Source organism: Trichomonas vaginalis, chromosome II (assembly GCF_026262505.1).
Source record: "Trichomonas vaginalis G3 chromosome II, whole genome shotgun sequence".
Taxonomy (NCBI): domain Eukaryota; phylum Parabasalia; order Trichomonadida; family Trichomonadidae; genus Trichomonas; species Trichomonas vaginalis.
Genome location: NC_067204.1, coordinates 3,878,040 through 3,894,944, shown reverse-complemented (window position 1 = coordinate 3,894,944; position 16,905 = coordinate 3,878,040). Strand labels below are relative to the sequence as shown.

The following is a 16,905-nucleotide window of genomic DNA, read 5'->3' as shown; positions in this document are numbered from 1 at the left end:
ATTGCAACCATAAGGTTATGGACAAAGATTGCGACATGGTATATAAAAACATTTCTGACATATATAAATCTGAGGAGTTTAAGACTTACGATAACTTTGTTTCATTAGTTGCAAAATGTGTTTGGGAAATAAGAGATAAAGATAGAAGAGGCAAAGTATGGAACGAACAAATAAGACCCGCTATGTTTGAGATGAAGAGAGCAATTGACGCCTTAGTTGTTTTAGCTGGTTTTATTTCAATGTATAACGCAAAAATGAACCCGCAATGTTCAAAATGTAAGGCAGCAATTAGGAAATATAACTACTCAGTCAAAGAGATAGAAAGAATGAGAAACGACTATGCAGACTTAAAGAAAGAAGCAGAAAAGCCAGCAGAAGATAAAATGAACATGTTAGAATTTCTGAACAAAAACTATCCAACAGCAGAAGATTTCCTTCTATCTGACGTCAAGAAGAAGTATAAAGAAACCTTCGGTATTGTTAAAACTTTTGACATACTGACAGAAGAAATAGAAGCTACGAAATTGTTTAGGATTTCAAATATACATCGTACAATTCATGTAAAACGCTTGTGAAAAAACTGGGGTGAAAAAAGAGGTGAAAAAACAGGTGAGATCTCACCTCTTCACCTAAATTATATTTTTGTTCAAAGCTTCCACGAGAGAAAAGATTCCTCATTCGCTAAGGATTCCAAAAATGAAAAAATCATTGATTTCGGCTGAGAAAAAACAGCAAAACCCTTCTTCCACGGGAACAAAGAAATAAAGAAGAAATAAAGTAAATTTTTTATTTATTCCCGTGGAAGATAGAGCACTTTTATGACACTTTTTATTCACGACAAACAAGACAAACAAAGAAAATAAGAAAATACGGCGCTGTCGCGGTTCGAACCACAGACTCTGACCCCTCCATAACACCACCTTAGACCACTGTGCTACGTAGCCTGTCGACATAAGATTTTATAAATTGCATATTTGACGTAAATTTATTTCCATCTAGCTTCCCACCGCATAAGATATTCATACGTGTTTGTAAGACATTCATTAAACTTCTTTTCTATTGCATCTAATCTTGCGTTATTTTTTTCAATAGCTTGTCTGTATTCTTCATCATCTCCAGCAGTGTTTGGGTCTTCACGTTTAAAATATTCATTGTTAACCAATTTTTTATCTACAAATTTTATTAGTGTTTGATTCACTTCGTTATGATAACGGTCATATTCTTTCAATACGTAAGTGAAGACAAAATGCGTCGTACCTTCAATCTTAAAGCTTAAAGAACTTTCAACACAGTTTTGAGGGTCTGTCAGTGCGTCAATGAGATAGTATTCGAAGTCAGTCAATAATCTTTTTAAAGTCATTTCATACAGGATAAAATTTAATGTTGTGAAGAAATAGTGTTTATCTCAGAAAAAATAACGCTAATTTTATTTTTATTTATTTTTTTATTTTGTATGTAAAGACAGTAATGACAACATCAGAGAACACAACAACAGTTATAGTCCATGAAGCAATAAATGAAGAATACGAGTACATACAATATAACAAACAGTTACGTCTCATTCGTTCAGTCAAAGATGACATGTACCAAATGCAAAGTATTTTGACAGCATGTTATGCTCCAGATACTAAACTTCCTAAAGACTGGTTTAGGAACCAAAGCACTATTGAACTATTAAATGAAGCACAGCGAGACATACTTTTTTCTGAAAACAGTGAAGAACAGCGAGTAGGTAAAAAACCCAGTCGCCAAAACTCTATGAAAATCGTGAAAAATTGCCAAACGGTTTGAGAGGATATTATGTTCATAGACTTCTCGTAAATGTTGTAGCAATGTGGGCTTCACCTCGTTATGCTTGGTATGTTTGTAAACTTCTTGACGAAATTCACAGACAAGAACGCGAACAGATGGAAAAGAAACTTCAAGCAAAAGATGAAGTCATTGAATCCAAAGACAAAAGCATACAGAAAAGAATACCACGTTCAGTACCAAAAGGAAAGGAAAAGAGTTATAAGTATATGATTTACGCTGAAGAGATGGAAAATGAAGAAGACAGAGATATGGTTATGTTGCATTTAGTCAGAAGAAACAACAAAAGCTTTTATGACCTTGCTAAGATTTACAAATCTGACAGAAACTGGTTCTATCGTGAAAACTTACCGATTTCAATGACACCGAATGAGCAAATAAAGGAAATTGTCAAAAATACTCTTCCTCAAACACACTATGACATCAAAGGTTGCACAATACTTACATTCAAAGAAGACTTACCATTGTTAAAGGAAAAAATAACAGAGTATTTCGATAACTTCAAAGAGGAAGAATGAAAATCTAAGCTAATTTTATTTTTTTTTATAAAATTTTATCTCATATGAAAGAACATGAATTTAGAATATTCGGAACTCATGACAGAAGAGGAGAACGAACAGCATGTAAAAGATTATGCAAAATTTATGAAGACATACAAAGCATTTAAACAATATCTAAATGCTTCTAAAGATTATGCAAAATTTCTGAAGGTATATAAAGCTTATGAAAAAGCGTATGAAAAGTTTATACATTGGGGAATTGTTGTAAAATATCCATATGAAGACTAACCAAAAATATATTTTTGCTTAAATAGCTTCAGGGTCAATTTCTTCAACCATTTCACTTCCTTCGTCAATGTCAATTGAAGCTTCTTCAACCTTTGGTAAGAATTTCTGTATAACATCTTTGTTCGTTATTGTCTTCAGAGATGAAGGATAATATTTCACATTTGTTTCACCCTTCTTATATTCTTTCTGTTCGGAAAGATTCATAGCAATACTGAAGAAGTCAATGTTAGAGTTCTTTATGACAGTATAATGAGTATCTTTGACATTCACGAAGAAACTCTTTTGTTTCAAAACTACTGCTAACTCTTGTGAAGTATAACGTTTGCGGTCAATGACGATAGCTAATGGTCTGACATACTGACCAAACTTAGATTCTTTCACAAACTTCTTGTTAAAGATAATATTAACATTTGAAGCATTATTGAACTCATTCTTGATGGCAGTAGCGAGAGCATTGTATGAAAAGAACTTGCAATCTTGCATGTGTTTCATTAAAATAAAAATATTAAATTATTTTGAAAAATAACTTAAAAAAAATCTAATCTAATTTTTTCAAAAATATTTTTTTTATTTCCTACTAAAGATGTATCGGAAGTTGTCTAAGTTAGAACACTCGGAAATAAAACAACTTCTTACAGAAGCTAATATAGATGTTGCAAAGCATTACGCAACAAACAAAAAAGCACTCGCTGACTTCATTAAAGACTATAATGGTGCAATAAGTTATGATAGAATTCATGAGTTCATAAAGCCGCAACGCGGCGAGGACGAAGTCCATGCAATAGCATTTCCTTTAAATGACGTTGCTATTGACTTATATCATAGACGTTCAGTACCTCATGAAGTAAGAAGAGAGATGTTTGACATAACAAATGCGAACGTTGGTCATACTCGTAAAGCTCTTTCGCATGAAGTAAGAAGAGAAATGTTTGACATAACAAATGCGAACGTTGGTCATACTCGTAAAGCTCTTTCGCATGATGTTCGTCAAGAGATGTTTGACATAACAAATGCGAACGTTGGTGAAACAAGAAGAAGAGACGACACACTGAAACAACAGAGAAGAGAGATGTTTAAGAGCGCTATAGAACAAGTTCGCAAAGCTAACGATGTCATTCGTTCCATTGACGACAAACCAAAAGAAGGTGAGAGATGGTTAAAGAAAGATGAAGAGAATAGGAAGAGAAATGTGAAGTCAGGCAATAGACTCATTGACTTTAACATCGAAGCTTTAGATGAACCAAACAGAGACTACTTACACAAACATTTCGGTAAGGTTTTCATGAGACTCTTAGAGAAAATTAAAATAAACTCACAACAGAGATGGATGGTATGTTATAAACTTGGTGGAAAGTATGAATGTTCTACGTTAAACCTCAATAATATTGGAACATTACTACATCAGCTCTTGAAGGAGAACTTTATATCAGAGATAGAAGCAAATGCCGCAGGTATTGTTGAAATGCACTATGACTTCTTCTTGACAAACATAAAGAATCTTACCGAAATAAAGATGTATGATTTAACAGAATATGAAGGCTTAACGATGTCAGATGTAAAGAAAGGCAAACCAAAAAAGAGACCATATAGAGATGAAAGCACACTGACAAATGACCAGAAAGCCATTTTGGAAGCTCTTAAGCAAACAGGAAACCCAGCACTTATAGAAAGCTTTTGGAAAGATAATGGTGAAAAGAAGTTTTATAAGAAGAGAAGCGGTCAGTTCTGGAAGTATCTTTGCACATTACCTATAAATCTTGAACGCTACCAAATCTTCAATGAACTGAACAAAAGAACTGCAACACTTATGACAGAGGACAATTGTTTCGTTTATGCTTGCATTCAGGCTGGAGTAAATGAAGAAACTATTGACCACATGAGAGAAGTCATTCGTGTTAGAGACTTTCCTCAAAGTAAAGTACAAGAAATTTCTGACGCAACAGGTATATCATTTAATGTTACCATTGGTTATTTCAATGAGTCAAGACATAATGAAATAAAGAGATATATACCAAAAGAATGCGAAACTGTTAGAACTATTGACTTACTTCTTGTTGAAGACCACTACATGCTAAATGAAAGATTACCAATGACAACATACTTCATTCGAAACTATAAAGAAATTCTCAAAGCTTGTGGTGGAATGAACATTGAGAAACAGATGAAGATTTATACAAAGAGAGAAGATAAATATGTAGTTCGTTATGATAGAACAACACCGTTATGGGATGTTATGAAAACATTGTGGGAGTGCAAATATTTCGAACCTATTTCTTATGGAGAACTTTTCACATATACTACTGACTTATATAAACAGAACCTTGCACCATTTAAAGATTTGACATATGCTCCAAAGTATTGTGTACAACTGAAGAAGAAAGCAGAGTCAAAAGAAGTAAATAAAGCTAAATGTAAATTCATACCTGAGCACGTTTTCTTTGCTGACTTTGAGTGTAGTACGGATGGCTTTCATAAAGCTTTTAACATCTGTTATGACAGTGAAGATGGTTCAGTTAGTGAAAGCATTTGGGGTCAAAACTGTGCAACAGAATTTTTGGAAAGACTTCCTGACAAGAGTTTAATATATTTCCATAACCTCAGTTATGACATAAACTTCATCTTAAGACACATGACAGAAGTGAAAGGAACTCCCATCATTAAAGGTTCACGAACAATGCAAATAACTGGCTTATATAAAGGACGGGCAATTATTATAAAAGACTCTTACAGTGTTATAAATAAGAAGCTTAAACTATTTCCTGCTATGTTTAACTTACAAACAGGACCGAAAGAAGTATTTCCATATAACTACTACAGCAGTGTTTTGTTAGCAAATGACAACAGAACTGGTGTCATTTCTGAAGCATGTAAGTTTATCCATGATGCAGATACATTTATGAAGAACATAGATTCCATCAAAGGTTGCAGAATAGATGAAAACCACTTCGACTTAGAAAAATATAGCACGTTTTACTGCAAACAAGATGTAAGAATTTTAAGAGAAGGTTTTGTAAAGTTCCGCAATGACTTATTGAAAGAGTTTGATTTAAACGTTTATGACTACGTTAGTATTTGTTCTATTGCTAACAAATTGTTTGAGAACAGAGTATACTTCCCGAATGGAAATCTTTATGACCTCTCAAATAAACCAAGAGAATTTATTTCGAGATGCATTCAAGGTGGAAGATGTATGTTGTCAGATAACATGAAACAAAAGAGCAAAAAGAAACTCATTGCTGACTTCGACACTGTTTCATTATATCCTTCAGCTATAGCAAGACTTTATACTTTAGAAGGTATTCCAAAAGTATTGAAGGATGAGATGTTAAGCACAGAGTATCTCATGAGACATTTATTCGATGATGACCAAAAGGAACCCATTGGTGAAAAGTTTATGTCTGGCTTCTTTGTTCTCATTAAGATAACAGAGATTGGTATACCCAGACACTTTCATTTAATAGTTTGCGACCCTGAACTAAATCCAGAACTTAACGTTCCAAGAAGTTCAAACACTTGCTGTCTCATGTATGTTGACCATATAACATTACAAGACCTCATAAAATATCAAGGTGTCAAATGTGAAGTGTTGCAAGGATACTATTACGATGGAAACAGAGATATGAGAATAAGAGATGAAGTAAAGAAGTTGTTTGAGTTAAGGTTAAAGTATAAGAAAGAAGAAAACCCCTTACAAGAAATTATAAAACTCATTCTGAACAGCATTTATGGCAAAACTATTCTATCTCCTATTGAGTCAAAAATAACCATAGTAAATGACAAAGATGCTATAAGATATGCTATAAGAAATTACAACCATATAGTGAAGTTCGAAGGTTTGGATGGTTCAGATAAAACTATTTTCAAGCTAACGAAAAGCATTTGCAGACACTTTAACTTCTGTCCACTTGGTGTTAATATTCTGTCTATGTCAAAACGTATTATGAATGAAGTATTCTGTACTGCAGAGGACATGGGACTTCAAATCTTTTACCAGGATACCGACAGTATGCACTTATATAATGAAGACATCCCAAAGCTTGCAGCAGAGTTTAAGAAGAGATATGGTCGCGAACTTATAGGAAAGAACCTTGGTCAATTTCATAGCGACTTTGCAGAAATAACACCTGGAAAACAAAGTTTAGCTTATAAAAGTATTTTCTGTGGAAAGAAGACCTACATAGACTTACTCACTAACGATTTAAATGAAGTTGCATTTCACTGCAGAATGAAAGGCGTGAAGCAAGATGTTATTGCTTTAACCGCTAATGAAATGTTTCCTGAAGCTATACAATGCTATTACAATGAAGATAAGAACATTCACATACCTGTTGGAACATATGACAAAGACTCTGAGTTCAGTTTAATGAAACTTTACAAAGCACTTCATGATGGTCAAGAGATTGCATTCGACTTATGTAAGTCATGTCAACCTTGCTTTGCTGAAAAGTTCAACTTTTCAATAACGACTAAAACAAGCTTTATTCGTAAGTTGAAGTTCTGAGGTCATTTATTTTTGTCAGCAATGAGGTCATGAATGAGGTCATGAATGAGGTCATTCGTGATAAAAATAAAGCTAGCGTAGATTTTACAATACTGCGATGGTAGAGTTTAAGAGTTGTGCTTCAATGTAGAGACAGTCCTTATGGTCTGGAGGCAAGAACACTGGACATTTATGGTCATGAGTGGAGAACATGTCTATCCAAAACTCACGATTGAAGCCAGTTAATTTATAGTATTTAGGGTTAGGAAGTGGTGAAGTTCTTGTATGACCAATGAACTCATTTTCAACTCCTTTACTTAAGTTTGAATATAATATAGCTTGCTTTCTATCCCAAATGCCAGGTGTTACAATCTTTGAAAATTCATTTTTCCTCGGAAGCATTGCATCATAATTGAAAACATTCTTAAAATCATCACTTGGTTCGGAGATTTGAAATCTTATACGTAATGGATTTTTTTTCTCTTTAGCGACTTCATTGAATGGTGAGAATACAATGAATTGACAGTCATGAGTTCCATCTTCATTTTCATTAAATTCATAATGAAAGTCTATAAGTTGTGGCTGACTACCTTCTTCTTTCAGTTGTGCAAGAAACTCACGTAAAGGCTGTAAAGTTTGTACTTCAATGTTGAACTTTTTCTCGAACATCTCATTAAATGAAATCATACATTGCAACAATGTTGTATCGTCTTTAAAGTATTTGTATATGTGAATGTTTTGGGCGCTTAAAGACTGTTCGTCATTTTCTATCTCGACTTGAAGTATAAAGTCAACCTTTCTGAAAGCACGTGTTATATACATAGATGTTATGCCAATGTACTTCTCTTCATTTATGTTCACAATCCAGTCTGTTGGAAACTTAAACGTTACTCTGTTCCCCTTTATTTTGACGTCAGGGTTTTCACTACTGAACGCAACAGATAAAGGTATTTGTCTATACATTTAGTTCGGATAAAAATAAACCATTTACTCTTTCTTTGCTTCAGCTTCTTCTCTAGCTTTCTTTGCCAGCAAACGTGGGTTCTTTTGTCTTCCAGCAGCTAATGCAGCAAGTTGTTTTTCACTAAGTTTTCTCTTTGGTCTCTCTGGCTTTTGTTCTTGTTTTTGTTCCTTCAGTTCGGATAAAATTTGCTCACGAATTTCTTTCTTCAATGCTTCAACATCTATGACACCTTGGGTCTTGTCCGTAGGGCTTGTCTGAGTCATTTGATTGCAGATAAAAAACAAAATTAAAACTTTAACCGATGTAAAATGAGCTTGTCAAAATCAGAGCGAGAGTCTATTATATTAAATGACGCAAGAGGAATACAACATCCTTTCTATTACGTAAGTCAGAGTAAAGATGGTAAAATATACGTAAGAAAAAGAAAGGTACCATTAGCGAATGCAGAGAGCGACAACATTAAGGTGCATGGCAAGGGTGAAGTCCATGAAGTCCATATAAAACCTTCTGTTCAAACTGAGCCACCAAAAGAACAAGAAGAAAAGAAGCCAGATGTACTTTCAATAACGAACCAAGAGCTTATTGCAAAGTTCGTGAATTTCATTGAAAAACAAACCGAGTCAAAGAACCCTGACCCGCCAGTGAAAGAAGTTGAGACAAAAGAGAATGTACAGTTCATTGAAAATGTCAAGAAACAACTTCCACCACGAATGCCAAGAAGAAGAGTGAGAATAATGAAGTAAATAGATATTTTTATCTGAAGTAAATACATGCAGAACGAACAGCTAAACGAATTTACTCCAGCAGAGCATATTCATCAGATTCGCTCATATTTCGATATCATAGACAATGCAGTTCAAATTGGTGACACTAATAGAAAATATTCTGACGCAAAGATTCCATCACAACCTGGAACTGCTAAAGATAACACATGGGTAACATTCAATCTCTCACCTCCTGGTGAAAATATGTTGGACCTTTACAATACATTCATTACGTATAAAATGGAAGGTCAATTTATTGTAGATAAAGAAATTGGTTCAGGTTCCAATAAAACAAACCCACCAGGATTTTGGATTGGTTTCGATGACGCTTTCTATGCAGTTGCTGGATATCAAATCCTTGCAAATGGTCGTATCGTATATTCTCAAGACAACGCAAGAGAAGAAGCATATATAACTTCAAACTCACAAACTACCGAACAAATAAAGAAAGTAGATGTTTTCTCAAAGACTCGACATGAAGATGTATGGAGTCATTCGGGAACATGCAGAACAGGACAAATTGTTAGTGGTCCAATTACAGCAGGAAAATCATTTGATTTTAAGCTTCGTTTAAGAATTCCTGTTAGAAAGTTTTTACCATTAGAAGCTATAAGATTTATTCCAGCTTTTGCAGGAAACATTCAGCTTAAAGTAAAGTTCAGTAGCGACGCCTTACAATGCACATCTATATCTGTAAATGATATCATTGCTTTCAATCCAACTCTTAAAGTTGCATTTGCTTCAGATTCAAATCCACCGACAAATAAATTTGTTCCATGGAATGAACCATTCACTATGATAACGAAGGCAGTAGAAGCTAGTGGAACAGTTACTATTACAACTGTAACCCAGCAACTATTTCGAACAAAGATGGATTTTAATGAATGTTTCATTCATCCAAAGTCATTCTCTTTAGACCCTAACATTTATACAGAACTTGTAGAACATTATACAAACGAGGCTTTATGTTTTCCTGTTAAAGTTATGGATTGGATTCCTATGGACGGTTCATTCTCAAAGAATACAGATAGTTCAAGTGCAACATTTACAGCAGCTTATACGCCTATTAATGTTAAAAGTATTTGGGCACTATTTAGAAAGAAAGACAACTATTATGTTAATTTTGAGAACCCTAAGTTTAAATATCTTCAGCTTTCCATGGGAGCTTATGGAAATATGCCTGCAGAACCTGAAAAATCATATGGACCTGTATTTTATGAAATGGTTGCGAACGCTTGCAATACAAACAATGATATGATAGGATTTAATGAAGATGTTATGAGGTCATTGGTGGATGATGGTAGTGTGGAACATAAATGGGATAGCTATGACAACACACATTTCTTATGTGGTTTTCCAACAGAAGTGGACTTTTGCTTCCAACAAGGTCAAACATCTACTGCTCCAATAACATACAAATTGTCTGTTAAAGGACCTATTGAACTAGCAACTGAAAACGTACCAAAGCCACTTATTGGATTTATGAGGGATTGTTGCTTTGCCATTCAGGTGCGTGCTAATGGCATCCCCATAATAAGATTAGATGACTATAACTTAGCCACGGACGACAGTGAGGAATAAAGGATGAACGTTTATTTTTAAAGCTTATAAATGAGTTCTTCATCAAGCTCTCGCGAACCTTCACCATCTATGAAACAAACTTTACCAAACGATTATGGAGCACCTATTGAATATTTCTTACGAGCTGCACAATGGCAAAGAGCAGTTTCACCAAGGTTAGGTGTTCCACCAGCTCCTGTCAAAAATAGCATTTGGTCAAGTCCTTATATAAGATATGGTCTCCCACTAGGTTTGCTAGCTACAGCAGGAGCAGTTATGATGTTGAAAAGAAATAAAGCAAATGTTATAAATAATACTGAAGTAGCTGAAGTTAAACAAACTCCAACACATTCGCCAAAACCAACGCCTTCACAAGCAAAACCTTCAATAACTCCTGAACCTATGGAAGTACAAACTCCTGTTCAAAAGTCAACTCCTAAACCGACTCCAACATTTAAACCAGAACCCACGCCTCAAATAAATCGTAAAACTCCTGCGTTTCCTTACTGAAAAAATAACGTTATTTTTATTTAATATTAAAATTTTTATTTGATTGAAATGACGACTAAAGTCACTGAAGCAATGAAACAAAAGTTTTTGGTAGAATACATTAAATCAGGAACTATTCCAGAAGGTTTTTACATTCATACTATGAAGGATGGTAGAGTTCAGTTTAGAAAGATAAAGCAACCATTAGATAAAGAAGGAATTTTGAGAAAGATTAAACTTCATGAGGCCAACATTGCTGAACTTAAGAAGAAGTTAGAAGAGTTGGAGAAAGGAAGAGAGTTATAAAGTAATGAATTCAACGGGTGAAAAAAGAGGTGAAAAAACAGGTGAGATCTCACCACTTCACCTAAATTTATTTTTGCGCTATGTTTTCATACGTGTGAGGGTGGTGATATCATTAATTTTTAAATAAATGTGGGAACAAAAATAAAGCATATCTACTCAACAGGAATGAGACCCTTACTGACTATGTATTCGTTTAATGCTTGATGAAAACAATGGTACATATTATCGTATGGGTATACACAACGTCTGTTTCCATCGTCATCGTATATGTAGAGCTCAAATCCAGTCCAACCTTCTTTTGTACAATATGTAGCTTTATTTAAGTATGCATTTATGTAGATAAGGCAATTTTCTTCATCGCTCCAGAAATAATTTTTCGTCATTGTTGAAATAGTTTTCGTTCCTCTACGTCCATAAGGAATGTATGCAATAAATTTAGCATCATAAGGTATTATAATATATTCAGGGTTTCTTTCATCGTCAATGGGTCTGTCTTTGTTAAAATGCATGTTTCTCAGTTTTACTTGAGTTTTGAATAGTTCACGGAAACGTTCTGGGAAAGAGTCATAGTAAATGTAGTCAGACATGTCTTTGTAATGAAATAAAAATTTAAAAAAAATAAAAATAAGGTTATTTTTTATTTAGTGAGGACGGTAGTGAATTCGTTAGTGAAGTCGTTAGTGAAGTCGTTTATGTGTCAGATGGTTTTGTAAATATTTAAGGTTAAGTTGGTGTTATGGTTGTGTTGTAAAATATACGTTACTGGTTTCGTAAAGTGTCAAAACCGCTAAGTGGTGTACGGAGGCGCGCAGTGCCACAGTACCCAACTTAGAGATACTAACTTACGCATTTTTAGGTGCAAAATTTAAAAACATTCTAATACAATAGAGCAGTTTCCAAAAGTAGCATACAGCATGTAAAGCTAAAGAAAGATAATCATAATTAATACCTTTAAAGTTTAAAATCTTGATTTTTTTTAAAATCAAATATTTATAACTTTAATACATACAGCTTAAACCTTATACTTGTTTTCTCTTGTGAGAAAGCAATCTTACAAAGCTAACAATCCTAAAAAATAAAAAATTAAAATTTAATAATTTAATCTAAAATTAAAATCAAAATTAAATAAAATGAGTTCTTTGTAATAATACTTTCAAGGTAGGATATATTTTAGTGGGATCTATTGAGTCATCACTAACAGCATTGAGCAATCTATTGAGCATTGAAATACTCTCGATTTTTCTTTGTCTTTTTACATCAATTTCTGTGTTAGTTGCTTTTTCCATGATCCTAATGACACGGTCATCTGCTGGATTTTGATCAATTTTGAGTTTGATAACGAAAGATGGTATCACTTTTGTATAAATTTCTATAATAACATCATCAATTCTGAGATTTTTTCGATCAGGAAAATAGTCATGTTTGAGTGTTCTAAAATGAGCTTCGGCAATATTGTTAGTTGCGTCGCCTTCACGCCTGTCACGAGCAATCCATCTTGATATGTTGTAACGCCATTGTCTGTTAAAGTATTGAGATGCTGTTGGATCTGTGTCGAGCAACTCCAGAACTTGATCATAGGCAGCATTTGCTTCTTCCTCATGTTCTGCATCTAATTTGAAGACTAAATCCTTCATCAAATTATAGAATTGTTCAAATTTTTCTTGAGAAGAAAACTTATTTGATTTGCGAAGAATTGCACGAAGAACATTTACTCCGCACCAAAGTATTTGAGCTTGTGGAATGCTTTCTTCTATTGCTTGAGCTATCTGTGGAGCACAGTCCATGCTAATGTATTCTGGCTCAATTGTTACCCATCTGAGATAGGCGCACACGCAAACTTGAATGTTTTGATAAGTGTCTGGTTGACAACAGAAATATAAAAAAGGGAAAATGTGAAAATCTTTGATTTTGCCAGTAAATGCATACAATGGAATGTTTGATCGCAACAATTTATAGGTGCTGTCTATATGAAATGTCTTGATACTATGCGCATAAGCTTTGCCTTCAAAAGGCGCGTAATAGAAACACATATTATTGTCTGAGACTTCAAATGCAATGAGATCATCTGGAGATTCTTCTTGTACTGTCTGAACAAAGATTTGCAATGACACAACATCGTCAGGAGAATATCTAGTTTGAAGAGCATGTATTCTAGTTAGTATACAAGTCTCGTGTACGGAGGCACTGCGTTCCTCCATACACAATACTTGTGAATTTGACACTTTACAAAACCGTTAACGTATGTTTTACAACACAAACACAAACACCAACTTAACCTTAAATATTTATAAAGTCGCCAACCACTTCACCTCACTACTGTAAAAAATAAACGTTCTCACTTACAAAAGTATTGCAACTCTTCCCATTGCTGTGCTTCACACAATAGTTCATATTCTTCAGTATCGCTGCTGTCGCTCCAATCGTCAGAGTCAAAGTCACTGTCAAAATAAATGTTAGTAAGTTTTGACAAAGCTAATGAAACACGTTTACCGTTTGTATCGTATGCTTGTATAAACTTTCCATTCTTCATTCCTTCATAAACGCTCAAACTAACTTTACCCTTTCTCCCTCGTATCTGATAGAATGTATTTTCACGAGGAACGAAGAACAAATTCTTGAACTCATGACCGTTGTAGTTTGTTATCTCAATAGTTTTCGTCATTTACATAAAAATAAAATAAAAAATAAACTTAAAAATTAATGATATCACCACCCTCACACGTATGAAAACATAGCACAAAAATAAATTTAGGTGAAGTGGTGAGATCTCACCTGTTTTTTCACCCTGTTGAATTCATTGCTTTATAACTCTCTTCCTTTATCCAACTCTTCTAACTTCTTCCTAAGTTCAGCAATGTTGTCCTCATGAAGTAATCTTCCTTAATATACCTTCTCTATCTAATGGTTGCTTTATCTTTCTAAACTGAACTCTACCATCCTTCATAGTATGAATGTAAAAACCTTCTGGAATAGTTCCTGATTTAATGTATTCTACCAAAAACTTTTGTTTCATTGCTTCAGTGACTTTATTTGTCATTTTACTCTAAGGTGAAGCTAGCACAGCGATAATGGATTTCATGACTTTTTAGTATTTCATGCAATCTTAACAGATAGCCTTACAAGTACTTCCAGTGTCCCTAGCTGTCCCTCCTTTTTATATAACTCCATGACATTTATAATCTCGCGAAACTTAACAGGTAGCATAACAGATTAAAATCAGATGAGGTTTTGAACCAAAATTTCTAAGCAACGTTGTCAAGGATTTTGAGGAACTAGGGACAGAGTGTGGCAAAGTCCAAGATTTAATTTATCTTCATCTGTTTCATCAGCTATCTCATCTAATATGCCAATATTTTATTCATAACTCGTGGCAAACTCATTAACTTTCATTATGTTCATCTGCATGCTTCATCTGATAGAAAGTATGACTTTCATTAACTCTGTGAGATAATGAAAACTACTAGGGACAGAGACCATGGCAAAGTTTATGACTTTCATTATTTCCAGAACTTAATGAAAACTACTAGGGACAGAGACCATGGCAAAGTTCATGACTTTCATTATTTCCAGAACTTAATGAAAACTACTAGGGACAGAGACCATGGCAAAGTTCATGACTTTCATTATTTCCAGAACTTAATGAAAAACTACTAGGGACAGAGACCATGGCAAAGTTCATGATTTAATTTATTCTCTCACTAACAACAAACACAAACTCCAACACTAACGACAAAAATAAATGTCCTCACTTCTTAACAAAGTAATATGTGCTTCTTACACCACCATAGCTCAAACGTTTCTTTTCAAACATCGATTGAAACTTATTTTGAGCCATTGGCTTTAGTCTCTTTTTCTTCAAATACGCCAAGAAATCTTCTTCACATCTTTTCATTCTTTTAAACTCCTCCTTGTTAAGTTCTATGAAATCCTTTATCTCATTCTTTGTTGCAATGGCTTCTTCACGAACGACATCGTGAACTATTTCATCATTGCATTCATGTATGACCTCCTCACTGTTCTCATGAACTATTTCAACACTGTTCTCATGAACGACCTCCTTACTGTCTTTCATGAACTATTTCAACACTGTTCTCATGTATGACCTCCTTACTGTTCTCATGAACTATTTCATCATTGCATTCATGTATGACCTCCTCACTGTTCTCATGTATGACCTCCTCACTGTTCTCATGTATTTCTCACTGTTCTCATGTATGACCTCCTCACTGTTCTCATGAACTATTTCATCACTGTTCTCATGTATGACCTCCTTACTGTTCTCATGAACTATTTCATCATTGCATTCATGTATGACCTCCTCACTGTTCTCATGAACTATTTCAACACTGTTCTCATGAACGACCTCCTTACTGTCTTTCATAAGCGTTTCAAAGTCTCCTTTACTCATTACTTCAATCTCATGCTGTTCACAGTAGTACTTAAACTCACTGTATATGTCTTTGTTGTATGTTATATTGCTTCCCATGTACTCCATGAATTTTTCAAGCACTTCCTCATAATTCACTGTTTCTTTCTTTCCACGACCTTCTAATATCATACTTGCTTCGTAAATATAACTTCTTGCAGAACCGTCTCGCTTTCTACTTCTCTTCACAAATTCTCTCATCTTGCCACCAAATACATTTGAACTACATGCAAAGAATTCATTCTCCTTCGCAAATTCTTTATATCTTCTGTAGCACTCTGTACAATTCCATCCGGATACAAACTTTTCATAGAACTCCTCGTAAAACATTTGGTAAGGTGTTTTGTTCATTTCGATGAGTTCTTGTTTAGCCCTGGTGAATGGTATCTTCCTTACATCAAATTCACTTAAATCTTTCTTCATGAAGTACGTCAGTAAGTTTGAATAAAACTCTTCATTAAAGCTTTCAATGAGATTTGAGAAATATTCGTAATTTCCTTTGTATCTGCTGCTTACGTCAATGACAACAAATCTTCTGTCGTCTTTGTCAATCTTTACTGAGTTGAAGTTGTTAGATATCATGATGATATTACAAACATTCTCTATCTTTCTTACTGGCTGACACTTCTGATTTAAGTCCAACTGAGTCTCTGTTACTATTGACTTTAGTGCGTCGTGGTTCATGACCTTAGACGTATCGCATGAGCTTAGTTCATTGCATACGATGAGCTTCATGTTCTCAATAGCAGCATTGAATCTACCAACCACATTCTCTATTGCCGTTATATTATTGTTGGCGTACTTGCTAATGAGCTCGCATAGAACATTACTAAGTACATTCTTACCAGTTCCTTGCTTTCCTATTAACAAAAGTACTGTTCCAGTCTTTCCACAAGGATTTTGAACGATGTAGGCGAACCAGTTCAAAACATACTCATAAAGCTCTTCATCCTCATTACATATGACATCGTGAACATGTTTCAAATATCCTTCAATAACGCTTTCATCTACTTCATTCAGTACCTCATACTCATATCCTCTGAAATAGCTGTAAATGTCATCTCTTTCGTCAAAGAATCTCATGCCTGACTTCATAAGATAGTTCTTGTTCTGACCCGCTTCATAAATCATCAGTGCGTTCACATCCTTCTCCTCAATACGTCCTACATAAATACTCTTCATGAGCTTATTGAATTCCTTGCTATCTACTGACACAAGTGTTGTTGTGTCTCGTATTCCATCATAATCTTTCACTAGATATGTCATACGTGCTCCGTCAATAACAACAACACATCTTCTTAAGTCATTTATAACACTAG

At 34.3% G+C, this 16,905-nt stretch overlaps 14 protein-coding genes and 1 pseudogene across 15 annotated transcripts, besides 3 other annotated features; 9 read left to right on the top strand and 6 right to left on the bottom strand.

Annotated features, from left to right (window-relative positions):
* Positions 1–12,003: part of a mobile genetic element that runs on past the window's edge.
* On the top strand, positions 18–575 carry TVAGG3_0481610 (organellar and viral DNA polymerase type B; the record flags this gene model as incomplete). Its single annotated transcript, XM_051235864.1, has 1 exon — positions 18–575. The coding sequence occupies one exon, from the start codon at positions 18–20 to the stop codon at positions 573–575; it is 558 nt and encodes a 185-aa protein (XP_051093688.1).
* On the bottom strand, positions 986–1,360 carry TVAGG3_0481600 (uncharacterized protein; the record flags this gene model as incomplete). The annotated part of the gene is made up of 1 exon (XM_051235863.1): positions 986–1,360. One exon carries the CDS (start codon positions 1,358–1,360, stop codon positions 986–988), a length of 375 nt encoding a protein of 124 aa, XP_051093687.1.
* TVAGG3_0481590 lies at positions 1,468–2,198 on the top strand (annotated as a pseudogene). The gene has a single exon. A coding segment is annotated over exon 1 (731 nt).
* Positions 3,181–3,965, top strand: TVAGG3_0481580 (organellar and viral DNA polymerase type B; the record flags this gene model as incomplete). The annotated part of the gene is made up of 1 exon (XM_051235862.1): positions 3,181–3,965. A coding segment is annotated over one exon (785 nt), but the record flags the coding sequence as incomplete, so codon positions are not given.
* Positions 6,121–7,098, top strand: TVAGG3_0481570 (organellar and viral DNA polymerase type B; the record flags this gene model as incomplete). Its single annotated transcript, XM_051235861.1, has 1 exon — positions 6,121–7,098. One exon carries the CDS (start codon positions 6,121–6,123, stop codon positions 7,096–7,098), a length of 978 nt encoding a protein of 325 aa, XP_051093685.1.
* Positions 7,321–8,040, bottom strand: TVAGG3_0481560 (uncharacterized protein; the record flags this gene model as incomplete). Its single annotated transcript, XM_051235860.1, has 1 exon — positions 7,321–8,040. A coding segment is annotated over one exon (720 nt), but the record flags the coding sequence as incomplete, so codon positions are not given.
* On the top strand, positions 8,473–8,784 carry TVAGG3_0481550 (uncharacterized protein; the record flags this gene model as incomplete). The annotated part of the gene is made up of 1 exon (XM_051235859.1): positions 8,473–8,784. A coding segment is annotated over one exon (312 nt), but the record flags the coding sequence as incomplete, so codon positions are not given.
* TVAGG3_0481540 (uncharacterized protein) lies at positions 8,812–9,518 on the top strand (the record flags this gene model as incomplete). The annotated part of the gene is made up of 1 exon (XM_051235858.1): positions 8,812–9,518. A coding segment is annotated over one exon (707 nt), but the record flags the coding sequence as incomplete, so codon positions are not given.
* TVAGG3_0481530 (uncharacterized protein) lies at positions 9,601–10,386 on the top strand (the record flags this gene model as incomplete). Its single annotated transcript, XM_051235857.1, has 1 exon — positions 9,601–10,386. The coding sequence occupies one exon, from the start codon at positions 9,601–9,603 to the stop codon at positions 10,384–10,386; it is 786 nt and encodes a 261-aa protein (XP_051093681.1).
* On the top strand, positions 10,417–10,875 carry TVAGG3_0481520 (repellent protein 1 family; the record flags this gene model as incomplete). Its single annotated transcript, XM_051235856.1, has 1 exon — positions 10,417–10,875. The coding sequence occupies one exon, from the start codon at positions 10,417–10,419 to the stop codon at positions 10,873–10,875; it is 459 nt and encodes a 152-aa protein (XP_051093680.1).
* Positions 10,924–11,160, top strand: TVAGG3_0481510 (uncharacterized protein; the record flags this gene model as incomplete). The annotated part of the gene is made up of 1 exon (XM_051235855.1): positions 10,924–11,160. The coding sequence occupies one exon, from the start codon at positions 10,924–10,926 to the stop codon at positions 11,158–11,160; it is 237 nt and encodes a 78-aa protein (XP_051093679.1).
* On the bottom strand, positions 11,313–11,747 carry TVAGG3_0481500 (uncharacterized protein; the record flags this gene model as incomplete). The annotated part of the gene is made up of 1 exon (XM_001288179.1): positions 11,313–11,747. The coding sequence occupies one exon, from the start codon at positions 11,745–11,747 to the stop codon at positions 11,313–11,315; it is 435 nt and encodes a 144-aa protein (XP_001288180.1).
* Positions 12,003–13,313: a mobile genetic element.
* TVAGG3_0481480 (MULE transposase domain-containing protein) lies at positions 12,455–12,944 on the bottom strand (the record flags this gene model as incomplete). The annotated part of the gene is made up of 1 exon (XM_001288013.1): positions 12,455–12,944. A coding segment is annotated over one exon (490 nt), but the record flags the coding sequence as incomplete, so codon positions are not given.
* A 182-nt stretch (positions 13,314–13,495) lies between the features above and the next one.
* TVAGG3_0481460 (uncharacterized protein) lies at positions 13,496–13,822 on the bottom strand (the record flags this gene model as incomplete). Its single annotated transcript, XM_001288012.1, has 1 exon — positions 13,496–13,822. One exon carries the CDS (start codon positions 13,820–13,822, stop codon positions 13,496–13,498), a length of 327 nt encoding a protein of 108 aa, XP_001288013.1.
* Positions 13,823–14,905: 1,083 nt separating this feature from the next.
* On the bottom strand, positions 14,906–15,232 carry TVAGG3_0481450 (uncharacterized protein; the record flags this gene model as incomplete). Its single annotated transcript, XM_051235854.1, has 1 exon — positions 14,906–15,232. One exon carries the CDS (start codon positions 15,230–15,232, stop codon positions 14,906–14,908), a length of 327 nt encoding a protein of 108 aa, XP_051093678.1.
* Positions 15,233–15,691: 459 nt separating this feature from the next.
* Positions 15,692–16,905: part of a mobile genetic element that runs on past the window's edge.